At 36.3% G+C, this 14,437-nt stretch overlaps 1 protein-coding gene across 2 annotated transcripts in view; it reads left to right on the forward strand.

The window, feature by feature from the left end:
* The first annotated feature begins 549 nt into the window (after nt 1-549).
* Nucleotides 550-14,437, forward strand: part of LOC139964616 (disco-interacting protein 2 homolog C-like) — a 92,612-nt gene continuing 78,724 nt past the window's right edge. For both annotated transcript variants that reach the window (XM_071966364.1, XM_071966365.1), the window contains exon 1: nt 550-793. In XM_071966364.1, the coding sequence (XP_071822465.1) occupies nt 709-793 (85 nt within the window). In that variant the 5' untranslated portion in view covers nt 550-708. The remainder of the gene's footprint in view (nt 794-14,437) is intronic.

Below are 14,437 nucleotides of genomic sequence, written 5' to 3' on the forward strand. Positions count from 1 at the left end.
GGGTCATTTTTAAAGGCTTATTGTAACCTACAAAATTGAGAAATATAGCACCATTTTGTATCTAGGCATTCCTTAACTTAAAAAAATCTCAACGGGGGAGGGTGACGGCGATCACTATGTAAGTAACATATCAATGAATAATGGGCCGTTCAAGGTGGAAAATGCCCAGGCCGGTTTTTAGACCCAGTCCACCCCTGGTTGAGAAGCAAAACTATAAACAAATTTAAAGGAACCGTGCTAGATCTGGGTTCGAACTAGATACCTCAAGATTATTCCCTTTCACTGGTTCGACTCCCGTTTTAGTGAAAGAAAGTTGACCTTTAAATAGTGTGATTTGCTAGTTCAAGCGCAGGACAGCAAATTGTCCTAAGCAGGGATACGCTATATTTTCCTGTATGATGCAGCTAACACCCAAACACGTATATCTATTAGGTATAGTGATACCCCAACCTTGAATAAGGTTCTTGTAGAGCGCCATCTAAACAAAAAACAAATACTTTCACCCTAACGAGCTATGTAGAAATGTTAACGCTATTATATTATCTCTACATATGCTATACTGTATTATCGATAAGTACAGGTAGCTATAGCTGAGCTTCCTAGCAAACTATAAAATTGTTTACTATTGAAATGGACGTAGTCGTTTAAGTTCTCTACTTAAAGGATACTTTATTACCGGATTTTTTGAAGAAAAGATCGGAAACTAAGATGGCCGAACTCCAGATAGACCCAAGCAGCTTACCGGTGCAAATTCGTGCAAAGTTGGCGGAGTTAGACACAGAACTATCTGAAGGTAGGGTAGTAGTAGTAGTTAGCCCAGAATAGTCCTATTTTGCAGTGGTGTTGTGAGTCTGACGTTGCTACCGTTATTCAAGCTTATTATGTAAAGCCTAATGTTAAAGTTCGCCTAACCCAACGTATGTCTAAGCCTAGCCTAGGACAGAGACTGAAGTTTAATCAAGTTGCAAGCAATATCCAATTCCAACTTTTGCCAAATTGAACATCCAAAGACTAAGGATAGGCCAATAAGTAACGTTAGGATAGTTTTTCTAATGTAATTGACTCAAGCTAAGTTAGGTCTAATTAAACTGCAGAGGCCTAAGGCAAGTCTTGGCTTTTATAAATTATAGCCTAGTTTAGGTAATTAGTTAAACATCTTTCTCTTACTAGGCCTAATCTTAGACAAAGCTTAACTAGTTATGGCTAGACCTATACTTAGACCTATAGGTTCAAGGACTAACAATAACATTAGCACTGAAAGTGAAATTATAGACTAACCCTAAGTGAAGCCTAGACCTATCATTGGGTTAATCAATTGGAATGGATTGAACAAGGACTGCATCAAACCTTTTTTTGTCCTGACTTAAACTTAAGACCTGTTTGTTTTTGAATTTTATTATTTCTGGCAGCCTACCTTGTGAAAGCCAACCCAAGGTAAATTTATTAACTAAGGACGGTCTAGCAATCTCATCACCTGTCTTTCTAAATTATGCTCCAACACCAAGTAATTTTATTGTGGAAACCTGACAAAAAATGTCAGAAGTTATAATTTTTGCACGATCATACTCTTGTTGAAAAAAAATCAAAGTCTTTGAGCATTATGATCAAGTTTGATGTAAGTAATGAATCAATCACATGTTTGCTTTGCACAGATTGAGCCTTTATGTATTACAGGGCTAATAAAACTAAAAACATTGCAGTGCTCACTGAAGTTAGACAGGGTTAAGAACATTGTTTACTACTTACTACTTAATGATCGCAGTCCAAGTCATGCTGTGAGTTTGTGCAGCACTTTTATGACTTGGTTTGGCTGGAAATAATTATGTCAAAGCTAATCTGTTTTTGATTCTTTAAATATATTTGTTCTGCATGCACATCTACTACTGAGCTTCAGTTGGGAAATTAACCAACAGCATGTATTTGAAATTACAAATATTCAGAGCTTATTCGTAAACTTTAGAGAGTGTTCATACTTTGTTCAGCTTATGGTGGTCATGTTACTGTACCTGGCAAGGTCAGTGCATACAAAAGATTACAAGGCAAGGCTCGTCAGAATGATTTACAAACAGTAAGGTGACTAAAATGACCTACTTTGTTTTCATAACACACCTTCTTTTCACACATAATGTGTTCCCTCTTACAACCATGGCCTTGGCTCTCTCTCTTTCTGAGTCTATCCATATTATAAGTTAATATGAACTTACCATTAGGACTTGGTGAGGTTCAAATTAATAATAATATGAAATTAAAGTGGTATATTTGAAATAATTTGAAATTGGTTACTACTCTATTGTTTTATATTTACTTAAATGTGGAAGGATTGTTGATTCCATATATCTTTTGTACCAAAGTGATAAAGTTCATTATATCCTTGTATACTTCCAGTCCACTAAGCCATGCAGTCATTCATTGCATGACCGATGATATTGTAGATCTATCTTCTTCAAAGTTACCCTAAAGTATTAATGTTACAAAGTAAGAAAGACCTGTCACATAATTTGTAATGGTTCCCAAATATAGTATTGATATTATTTGGAAATTAAATTAAATAAACAAAACAAATTCAAAATTAGAAATTCAGATGCAATCCTGTGAGTGAAATAGAAATCAGATTAACTTCATTACTTTGTGAAGTTTAAGTGAATTTTTTGCAAAACATTGTAATGTAACAGTACTCTGTTAAGTCAGTATGTATGTACGTGCGTAAGCTTCTGATTATAGTGCATGGAATTTTAAGTTTTCCTTTCAGACAATCAATTGAATATGATAAGGAAATAGATTCCCTAGATATTGTGGGAAAATGCTACAAAGGTTTGGAGTTTAGGATACCAATATTTGTTCTGTAACTTCTGCAATATTAGATGAACTATCTATACATACTATCTAAACTTCCTGCTTTGGGTTATATTGCAAGTTCAACTATTTGCAGAGATTTGTTTCCTTAGCTTACCTGGGAACATTGGAAGGGTATGAGAAATAAGTAAGATAATTCTACAACACAGAAATTACCCTTATGTTGGCAGCAGAGGGTGAGCCTAAATGTTCTTACCATTTATGTGGCAGGCTCATTGGCAATTGTTTTTGTTCACACAAAATTCACAACTTTCCCATGATATAATTTGGTGTATTTTCTACTTCTAACTAATTTGACTTATTAAGAGGTATATCTGTTTTTCAGCTGAAGCTATTCTTCTATGACTGAACATACATTTCCCCTTTGATTAACACAATGATACCCATTACTTTAGAAAGGGAAGTGACTGGTGACTAAAAGGCAGGTGCAAATTGCACCGATCAATCCGTGAACTGACGCGACTCTCCCCGACTGTTCGTCGGGAATGAGTTGGAGTCAACGTCAGATCGTTAGGTAAGCTGCACACTAGCCCGACCTGACGCGACCCAGTTAAATATCCTGCTCATCGGTCCACATGGGGGTCGTCATTTTGACTTTCTGCAGCCGTCACCTGATTTCACGATGCTTCCTAAGTTGGCTATCTGTTAGAATTGGATCACAGTCGGGTCGTAGACAGTCGCAAACTGCCACAACCTGACTCAACTGCAATGCGACGGCCCCCGACACCACGATGAATATCAAACATGTTTGATTTGCCCGGATTGGTCACTGCGATTGTCGGATCGTGAGCAAAATTTAACGCTAATTGCATGTTTACCTCACAGTTGCACCCGGTTATAGTTGGTCTCGCTGCAATTGCGCCTTCCTTAATACTGACTATTACAGTAACGTTGGCCTACTGAGGACATTGGTTCTGTCTGTTGGATATGTGCCTAAAGTTAGGAAATAATTCCTACAACCTGTCTAAAGATCTTTAATTAAAACATTGTTTACAATGGATCAGTTAAGATTAGGTACTTTTCATGTTGACAATTTGATCTTAAGTTGACAGCAAAAAAACAACATTATTTTTATGTTTTACTAGCTCTTTGAGTTGGATTTATTTTGTAAAAAAAAGTAGAAAAAGTTTCTATCAGTGTATGACCTCTGAACTTTGGTCACTAGTACTTATAGTAATTTAAATAGCAACAATTACAGCTGACCGTGCATGCTTTCATTCTGTACTGTCAATGGACACTCATAAAATTGCAATAGGATACATGCTAAAAGTACATTCAATGTTCCTAGTACCAAGCGGAAAATCTGTCTAAATGCAATGGGGCATATATCCTGTCACCATATAAGGTTAACACTGGTCAATGTGCTGGCCTTGTTAAATTCAGGGAATGAGTTATTCAGTATCACATTGCAGAAGGCTAAGTAAAATGGTGAAAGTATATACCTTTTTTTTCCCCCTTTTATCAAGGAACCGAGTGCTAATTAAAAAAAAAAAAACATTTTCAGAGCCTTCAAATCAATTGCCACATTATATTTTGAACACTTAATTATCCCCTGAAATTTGACCTGTCAGCCAGCACATTGACATATTAAATTTTGTATTGAATCGTCATTGAGGAGTTTGTCTGTTACAGTAGCTATACAATATGTACATACAGTATGTCAGTGTATAATTACTACATTATGTTCATTTATATTCCTCCGTTACCATAGTGAATCAGCGCATTTAATCATTGAAGGCCCAAGGCTCCGACTGAATACAATGTTTACTATTGAATGTACCTATTTTAATAATAGAGCAAAATACCATGCTTGTAGCAGTTTTTAACAAAGGTGTGAGTTGCTTTTGAATGATCTGAACATACTCTGGGGCACGGCTGGAAAACCTTGCGAACCTTCCGAACCAGGTTCGCGGGAAATCCGCGATGCTCGCGGGAAATCTAGCCTGGCTGGAGAAAAAAAAAAATCGGGGAAAAAAAAAAGCGGGACGAAACTTAAAAAAAAACACGAAGGAGCAAAAAAGGACATCTGTAAAAACAATAAGGAAAATTTCAGAAGAAAAGTTTCAGAAACAAAAGAAAAATGTCCAGAGAGCGTGCTCGTAATTTTAGTCACAATAGCCTATAACGAGTAATGATGTGTCCCCAACCCACTCACAAAGGGAAATGTCACACGGACACACACGGCCCAGCGCGGGAAGGTTGCTGTAATAAATCAGCCTCGCGGGAAATGTTTTGAACAATATTGCCATTCCACATTTTTTTATACTTATATTGTATGTTAGTTAGTAAACGTTTTCTTTCGTATGAATTTGACTTCAATTCAGTGTTCCCTCTAAGGTGCGGGATTCCCTTCAACTGACTCAGTAATCCCGCAAAGAAGACATTTGTCTGCTGGAAATCCCCGCATCGTTTTCTTGCATTCGCGATAAGTTTATACTCAATGCACAACGTATTCACTTGACTGTAAAAAAAACTCTGAAAATCAGTAGAGAAATTACCAATTGTGTACGAAAAGCAAGTTGGTACACCTTTCAAATTTTACGAAAGATCCAGCAAAACACTTTCGAAAAATTCACGTGAAACTGGCATATCGTGCTAAATGCAACTACCGTCATGTAAACAAGGCTCTAGTACACCCATCTATGAATAAACCGTAAGACCACATCTGGTGTTAAGCGGGGGGAAAAGAAAGTATTTTCTAGAATTTCAAAAAATACGGAAAAAATAATATCCTACCATAGTTAAGTGCATAGCAAATAGCCTAACCACCTCGTCGGTTACGGATCTCACGTACTGTAACTACAAAAACACAACTAATTGTATTTTGCGAACTTGACGTTTTCTACAAGAACATGGAAATAATATTAAGCATTTAGTTTATCATGCCTAGTGGCCTAAAACATATTTTATTACAAGGTTTACTTTCATAAAGATGGCCATAGCTAGTGGGGCCTCGATGTACTGCGTGTATCATGGGGAATACGCCATGAAACGTTTCTTGGAAACGTGCCAAAAATGTTAACAAACAGGTGTAAGACAGGGGATGAGCGCGCAGTTGTTTGGTAAGGTACCTGGGAAAATTCGCAGCACATGTACAGTAAGTAGCCTACCGTAGTATATAAGTAGTGTTAAACCGTACTGCACTTTGTAAACTGATGTATGTATAGTGTGCGCTATTCATTGTTAGGCAGTCTATAAACGGGGCTTAGCCGAACATTGTTTGTTTCATAATATCGGAAGTTCTGTAAGATAAACTTTTTAAAGATTGTACAGTAAGGCAGATTAAATCTTTTTTCAATTTATAACATAATATAGCTACTCTAACTTGTCATTTTCAAATTTTCATCAGCTTCGTGACAATTTAAATTCAAAAAGTTGTCAGTATTTTGCATCCTCAACTGCGAATTTTTTATCGCCAGACACGCAAAAATATTCCAAAATTTTCCGGGGTCTTTGCCCCCTGAACCCCACAAGGGGTTCCACCCCTTGACCCCACCAGGGCCCTAGGGCGGGCCCCTGGACCCCGGCGAACACCGGCGCGAACACCGGCGGGAAATCGGAAGTGTGTTCGCGGGAAATTGAACAAGGTTTTCCAACACTGCTCTGGGGCTGTCTGACCAGTATCATATATGTGATGTACTGGAAATTTGTTTACCTGTTAGCAGTGTAGAAACTGAGATATACATACAATATGTGCATTAATTAGGATAGTTAAGTACATTGTATTCCACTGTTGGTATGATAGATGAATCAGCACTTTACACAAGACACTATATAGCTGATTATGTTGACTATGGAATTTGCATGCATATATTTTTGGTAATAGTAATATAATACAGTTTTGTAACAAAGGTGTGAGCTCTGTTGAAATGACCTGTACTTGATTGTAGACTCCTATCAGTATGTATGTACAGTAGTATACACACAGTGTGTGTACATCCTGTGACAGGATCTATGCTGTGTAGTGCACATTGACTGTATATGTACAGTAGGTGTCATATACGCATCGCCGCCCTCACTGGATTGTGATTTTAACACACTACACAAAAGATAGCAACTTTGTAGCTTGGGATTCTATATAGGGGGCCTACAGTATCATCATTTCAGAGTTCAGTTTGATATTGTACTGGTCATTCTGTGAAAAGGCAAAGTAATTGTTCCGTTGTACTACATCAGTCAAAGTTAACAATAGTTTAATTACAATTCCTGAAATCGTAATTGTCATTTCCTGTCCGGTTAAACGCAAAGGTTTTGAATAATTGTACGCAACCAGATGATTAACTATCAGGAATATTATAATTTGTTCTCTAGTAAAACAGTTTGAACTGAAAGGTTACTCTGTTGAACCAGCGTTCCTAGAACCCTAAAAGTGAGCCATACAGGATGCAAATGCCTGGTGGAGACTTTGAAGCCAGTTATATGACATTTAAATGACATGAAAAATGTCAGATTGTTAGTTTTTTTGATGACACAATGCAGCAGGTCTTTGGGGCTTTGAAGTTAGATTCCAGTCTTGAATTAAAACCATTAAACCAGTGACAGGTAAAATATTTTTACCATGCTCCCTGATAATGTGAGAACAATAGCTAGCAGATATATACTCAATGTAATTTTGTATGCAGTGTGCATTGCCAGTTGTTGTGTCCATCCTACAGCTTTTGTGCCTAGATTCTCAATATCCTATTACATCACGGTATCAACATCTTTCAATAATTTGAAACCTTTAATATAGTTAAATATAAACCCTGCTGTTACTTACATTGTTCATAAATTTGTACCCTGATTCAGATATGTTTGTGAGTCTCTCCTTCAAGATAATCACTCCTGCTTCTAGCCTAACCCTTAGCCTAGCCTGTAGCTTGTGAATATACGACTTCAAGCAAGATTTATCTAGACACCAAGATTTATCTCTGGCAACAATCACAGGAGAAATTCATGCCAAGGTTGGCAATGTATGGCTTGAGGGGGGTATAGCAGATAATTACACAGGTTCACTCTGTTCTTAATTTGCCAAGTCTGCCAAAAATACTGAAATGTTTTAACAGTTCAAAGAATAGCAGACAATTAGCCAACAGTGATATTGCCGATAGGTATGCCAAGTTTTGAACTCTTTTCATATTTCACTACAGTTGGAAATGATTAACTTTAATTAGAAAGATTTGTCACAATAAGTTTGAAATAGAGATTTAACCTTGATGGTTGTGATTAGGATACGCTTTGAAGTAGACTGATTAAAGATTTGAAAGGAAAAAGAAAAAACAATTTATGGATGGTTTCTACAGATTGTTAATTTTTATCACAGGTTTGAATGATTCTATTTAATGCTGTAAGCTTTAATAATTCTATTCCTAGTTGTTTTCAAAAGTAAAATAAACTTGAAAGAGCAAATAAATTATTAGAATTTAACATATTAAAATAAACTTGCATAAATTATTAGTAAGAATAAGTTGGAACTAGTGATGCCAGGATAAGAAGTAAAATGTTCCGTGTTCCAAAGAAGAAAAAATCATAAAGTACAGAGCTCAATGTTTAAGGAGAACTAGTCAACTTAAGCACTTACTATTATTTAAATATTTCAATTTACTTAACTCCTTGCTTACCTGTCTCTTCACAACCTCAGCACCCTTGTTCTACCATGCTCTATGTCCGGACCTGTCCGGTCAGTGCCCTCCCTTTTCATTCTACCACCCAGATTTCTGAGATGTGCGTTTTGAGCTCGGATTTTAAGTCGTTTTCAATTTGTGATTAAGGAGAACCCGTCTACTTAAGCACTTACCCTTCATATAAATCTTTCAAACTGATTATATGTGCTGCATAAATCCTCTTTCAATCACAAATTGGTTGCTTAAGTTTGATCTACTGTTGTAGATGTTTATGGTCTCATTTTCCATCCTCTATTAAACTGCAGGCTCCCTCCCTCTTTAAATGTCAATCCATCCCATCCCATCCATTCCATCCCTTCCTCCCCCCTCCCCACCGCTCCCATCATTCAGCCCGAGTTGCACCCTCCATCTGGTATGCACTACTTATGAAGTCCATATTCCTAATATAGTTTTGTCAAAATTGAAGAAGTGTAGTAATTTCAAAAACTGACAAAAAATACAGAATTTCATATTATCCCACATCAATAGTTTACTTGTTGGTGCCTTTTGACCACATATCTTTGCATCATCAGTGCTGGTTTGTAGTAATACAGCGTTAGGTCTGTCGTCTAGTAGTTAGGTCATTGACCTTCTTGCCTGAATTATAGGACAAACCTTGGAAACAAAAAGAAAAGAATTTGCAGGTTGGTAATCTATATTGTATATTAGGCATTGTTTATCGCAGCCAATAAACCTAACCCACATATAGTCAATTGATGGCCCGGTCTTGATTGAAGGATAACTTTGTTAATTCCACTGCTTGGCATCATATATACTGTAGTACATAGTAGGATGATGAGTCATATGTTATGTACAGTAGATTAAGCTTAGTAATTAAGTGCTGTTTAATTTGTTAATCATGCAACATATTCTTATTGTGAAGGTGAACAGACTGATGGACATTCATGAGGTATAATGAATAAAAAACTTTATGAACCATAAGTGATATATCTTGAATTACAACAGAATATTTTGTTGTGAATCTGTAGAAGATTCTTTAAGGTCTTTAAAGTTGTTAAAAGTAGGCGGGAATAAACATAAGTTAGCTTAATTTGTTCTTCCAAAATCAACAAGTATTGCATCAAACCTTTTGTCATGCTTAAAATGCACTTATACGTAAGATACACTAAAATTCTCAAAATCAAAAAGTATTAAGCATTTCCTTCCAATTCTGAGAATTTTGAATGTTGACATATCATAGAGACACATTTAAAGGAGAATTATAGCACTATCATATTAAATGTTTTACTAACTATTGTGTTATCAAGATATTGACCTTTTAAAATATCTCAAAAGTTTGAAATGCTCCTTTAAGGTTATTTAAGTTGATGATGATGATGTTGGCTCCAGTCCAGGTGCAAATGATAATGTTAATCCATTGTTTAATAAACTCAATGTAATCAAAACATGTTCTCTAAACATTGTGCACAATGTTATAATGTCAGAGCATCATTGGATGTTATCTAAAGCCATCTGTCTGTACTGGGACAATGTTTAGAATTGCCATGTAAAGAAATGTTATTTCAATCCATAAATATATATTTGTCTATTGAGTCTTGTATTGTACCTGAGGAGTTGACCTAGTATTTTGTGGGCTAGACTACACATTTCTGCCACACCAATTGATAAGCAGCTGATGTTTTAAGGGTCATTTAAAGGTCATTTGTAGGGTCATTTAAAGGGTAATTTATCTCAACAAAATGATAATAGTAGTAAAGAAATATAGGGAATAATTTATCCATTATCACATTACAAAATGCTATGCTTAGCTAAATGGTCAAATTGCTATACCAATCCAAAGGTGTATAGCAGGTTTTTTTGTCGTACAGGAATCATAGCATTTATAAGCCGGGGGCAAATTTGAACACTTACTGTAATTATTCCCTGAAATATACAGTCTTCGTTTTCATAAGTGTACAATATTGTTGACTTTTGATTCCACTGATTTGAAAATGCAACTAGAATAAACAAACTAATGATTTACTTTGTGATTGGATTTCTCTATGCACTACAAACTGCGATATTAATCATTTTCAACTGCAAATGTTTGACTTAAACATCATTCCTGTACTGCCTCTAGAGGAAAAACCCTTGATGAATCAGGGTACGGGCAATGAATATTCCTCTCTGTTAGGAAAGTTTGATAAATTGAGAATGTCAGTTTCAATTTTTTCCAGATGATAGTCATGTGACTGACAGGCTTTAGTATCTTTTCATAATAGTTGATACACGCTTGATTTACCTAGCCTCTCAAAACTTTTCAGGTGCTGTCGTCTGTCATACACCAACGTGTACATAGACTATGACATGTATAAGATTCCACACATAGTTAAGCTTACTAAACTACCCTGGGTTGAGGCATATATCTAGTCCATATAGTTTGGTATGCAATAGGTTAGTGTTGTGTTAATAGTAGCCCAGCCGTATAACTCACTCGTCACTGTTATTGTGATTGGTTCACACAATCTTTTTCATAGCTTCTAGATATATTTTAAACCTGGGCATTTCATTGTATGATGTCATGGTCACTGTACAGGTTTATCCAAGGTGAGAATGGATGAGTAATACTACCAAGGTGCTCCCTGCTAGGCAGCCAACCATACTAACTGACGTCATGCAGTGTCCTTTGCCAAGGCCAACTACACCATTTTATTATGTGTGAATAGATTAGGTTGAGGTTTTACCCATGAAATGATAGACAATCACATGTATTTTAACTTCTCTTGTGTTTTGACTGAAACTGTTTGACCCATGTTTTACAGTGAGGACAGTAGGAATTCTGATGTGAGAGAAATGAAAGTTTTGTATTTCATTTGAGGTCAAATGACCTTTCTGTTAATTGTTTCAATATATTGGTAAATTATTCATAGTGGCTGATCAAGTGAGATCAAGGACTTATGAGATAAAGAAATGAGAGGGAATTTTCTTTAAACTCAATCACTCCTGATCCATTTGTAAATGTCAGAGAATATATAGATATCTATACTGCCATAATTACGTCTTTTGAAGAACTAAGTGATAGAATTGTATCCCTGTTGTTGTATTAACATTAAATATTTATACTGCAGGAAATATTTAGAGTATTCGGTGATCAAAAACAGTTCTGTTGCAACTTAAAGTGTTCTTGTCAATAAAGTTGAGCTATTTTGTTTGTACTACCTGTCTAAAATTTGGAAGCAGCACGCTTATTTTGTGGAATATCTAACATATTTTCTAAGGTATACCCCCTAGAATTTTACTTCTTATGTTTTTAGTTGGTGATTCCGTGGTAATCAGAAGATAAGTCTCCACTCTCCAATTCTGTAATGAAGGAATTACAATCTTTCAGCATTACTGCGACGTTGTTTTCCTCCAGCATTCTGTAGGGAAAAACCAAAGTATAATTGATACAGTTCATCCTTTGGTCAGTCAGACTGATCAAAATCTCACAGTCCAACAAGATTACATTTAAATTGCAAATTTTGCAGCCTTCCTCACATGTCAGTGTTTTGCATAAGGGGTCTCAATCTAGACTATTGGACAAGGAGTGTGCGGTACAAGCCATGGATAGAAGTATACTGTTTTCGCTGCTGGTCAAAGATTGTTTTGTGTTACATCTGATGTCAAAAATATGTTGTATGGTAGTGTAGCCAAAGAATTACCTCAGATTGATGGGGTCTGTGAAACGTTAAATCAGTGAGAAAGGAGTGAGTGGGGGGGGGGGGTTGAGGAATGGGTCTGAGGTAGTGTTCTATGTTACTTTCCCTATCCTATCCTTAGTGCGCTACAGTATGTTTCTATCCATCCCTCTTGCGATAGATCTCCTGGCCTTAGTGTGGTTTGTTCACTTTAATTCCCCATGGATCCTAACAAAGTGTTCTATGTTACTTTCCCTATCCTATCCTTAGTGCGCTACAGTATGTAACTATCCATTCCTCATGCGATAGACCTGGCCATAGTGTGGTTTGTTCACTTAAATTTCCCATGGATCCTAACATTAGTGTTCTATGTTACTTTCCCTATATATCCTATCCTTTGTGCGATACAGTATGTCTCTATCCATCCCTCTTGCATTAGACCTCCTGGCCTTAGTGTGGTTTGTTCACTTTAATTCCCCATGGATCCTAACAAAGTGTTCTATGTTACTTTCCCTATCCTATCCTTTGTGCGATACAGTATGTTTCTATCCATTCCTCATGCGATAGACCTCCTGGCCATAGTGTGGTTTGTTCACTTTAATTCACCATGTATCCTAACATTAGTGATCTATGTTATTTTCCCTATCCTATCCTTTGTGCGATACAGTATGTAACTATCCTTTCCTCATGCGATATACCTCCTGGCCGTAGTGTGGTTTGTTCACTTTAATTCCCCATGGATCCTAACATTAGTGTTCTATGTAACATTCCCTATCCTATCCTTAGTGCGATACAGTATGTTTCTATCCATCCCTCTTGCGATAGATCTCCTGGCCTTAGTGTGGTTTGTTCACTTTAATTCCCATGGATCCTAACATTAGTGTTCTATGTTATTTTCCCTATTCTATCCTTCGTGCAATACAGTATGTAACTATCCATTCCTCATGCATTAGATCTCCTGGCCTTAGTGTGCTACATTTCTGGGCAATTTTCCTTCGTCATCGTCTACTGATGAATTAGTTACTCGGGCTTCATTATCATAGTCTATTGCAGCATGAAGTCATGAACATTCAATCTTCAGCACATGAATGATGCAAATTTTCCAACCACAGATATCAAACGACTTCATTGACTTTCTCCTCGCAATGTCAGATTTTCTCATCAAGATTCTGTGTTTGGTTCGTTTGATGGCTTTTTTCTTCTTGTCTGTGTTTGGCTCGAGAATCACACGTTCAGGGAATGCTGGGAAAGGTTCTAAATCTAGAAAAAAAATAAAACTGGAAACTAGTTTAATCTTGATGTTGTTTATGACCTAAATATGAACCAGTACACCATTATGAAGGTTTTGAGGTTAAACAATAACAGCATCATTTAAATTATTTACTTCCCATGCAGTGTAGCATCTTAAATAATCAAGCAGGATATTGAGGTAGTATATGCTAATTTTCCCTTAATTGCTCTTATCATGTCACACAGCATCTTCATCCATACATTGAAATAAACAGGAAAATGTTAGATTGAATTTTAAATTAATTTTGTAAAAACAGAAATGTCTTTGATCGAATAATGATCGATAGTGAAGATTTGCTGAAAAAAGGAATATATTATTTAAATTCTCTTTCATTAATATTATAGAGAGGAAAGGATATGAGGAGAGGTGGGAGGAATCAAATTGTGAAAAAACTTTGAAGGCCATAAAACACCTCAGATGGAAGGTTGGAAGGTAAATTATGAGCAGATTGTGGTCGAATTTTAAACCTTGAATGTTTAAAGCCCACTGACAACATAAATATATATGTTCTTTCTGCTGGGAATGATTCTTGACTGTGAATCCTGCATTCCAATTGACCAATCACAAGCAAGCACCATGATGTAATCAGAGTGTGTTTGCAGCTGGTAACATACTAGGTCAAAAGGGTCAAACACACCAAGCATTACTGGTGGGTCTACAAACTTTCACATAAATGTGTTCTTTCTACTCTCATGTAGTGCTTGTTGAACAATTCAAACTGGCGGTGACTTTTAAGGCAAATTTTCATCATCAGTAGGAGTATTTCAGGGGAAAAACAATCCAATAGTATTGGCTTTGTTTTATCTTTGACCTTTGGGTAAATGAATATTGCCAGAGAAATCAAATGCTTAAGCCTCAAAATAGTACTCAAAGTTATAGATTTAGCAAAAGCATAGAGGCTCTGACAAATTTTGACATTTTCAAATTGTTTTGCGTATGTGTAATTTAATTAAGACTGCTTTCTTGTCTCTATAGACGTATACCATTCTAAACTACCCTTACCATTGATCACTGCACCTTCCAAATCTTTCCAA

This window comes from Apostichopus japonicus, chromosome 23 (assembly GCF_037975245.1).
Source record: "Apostichopus japonicus isolate 1M-3 chromosome 23, ASM3797524v1, whole genome shotgun sequence".
NCBI lineage: Eukaryota > Metazoa > Echinodermata > Holothuroidea > Aspidochirotida > Stichopodidae > Apostichopus > Apostichopus japonicus.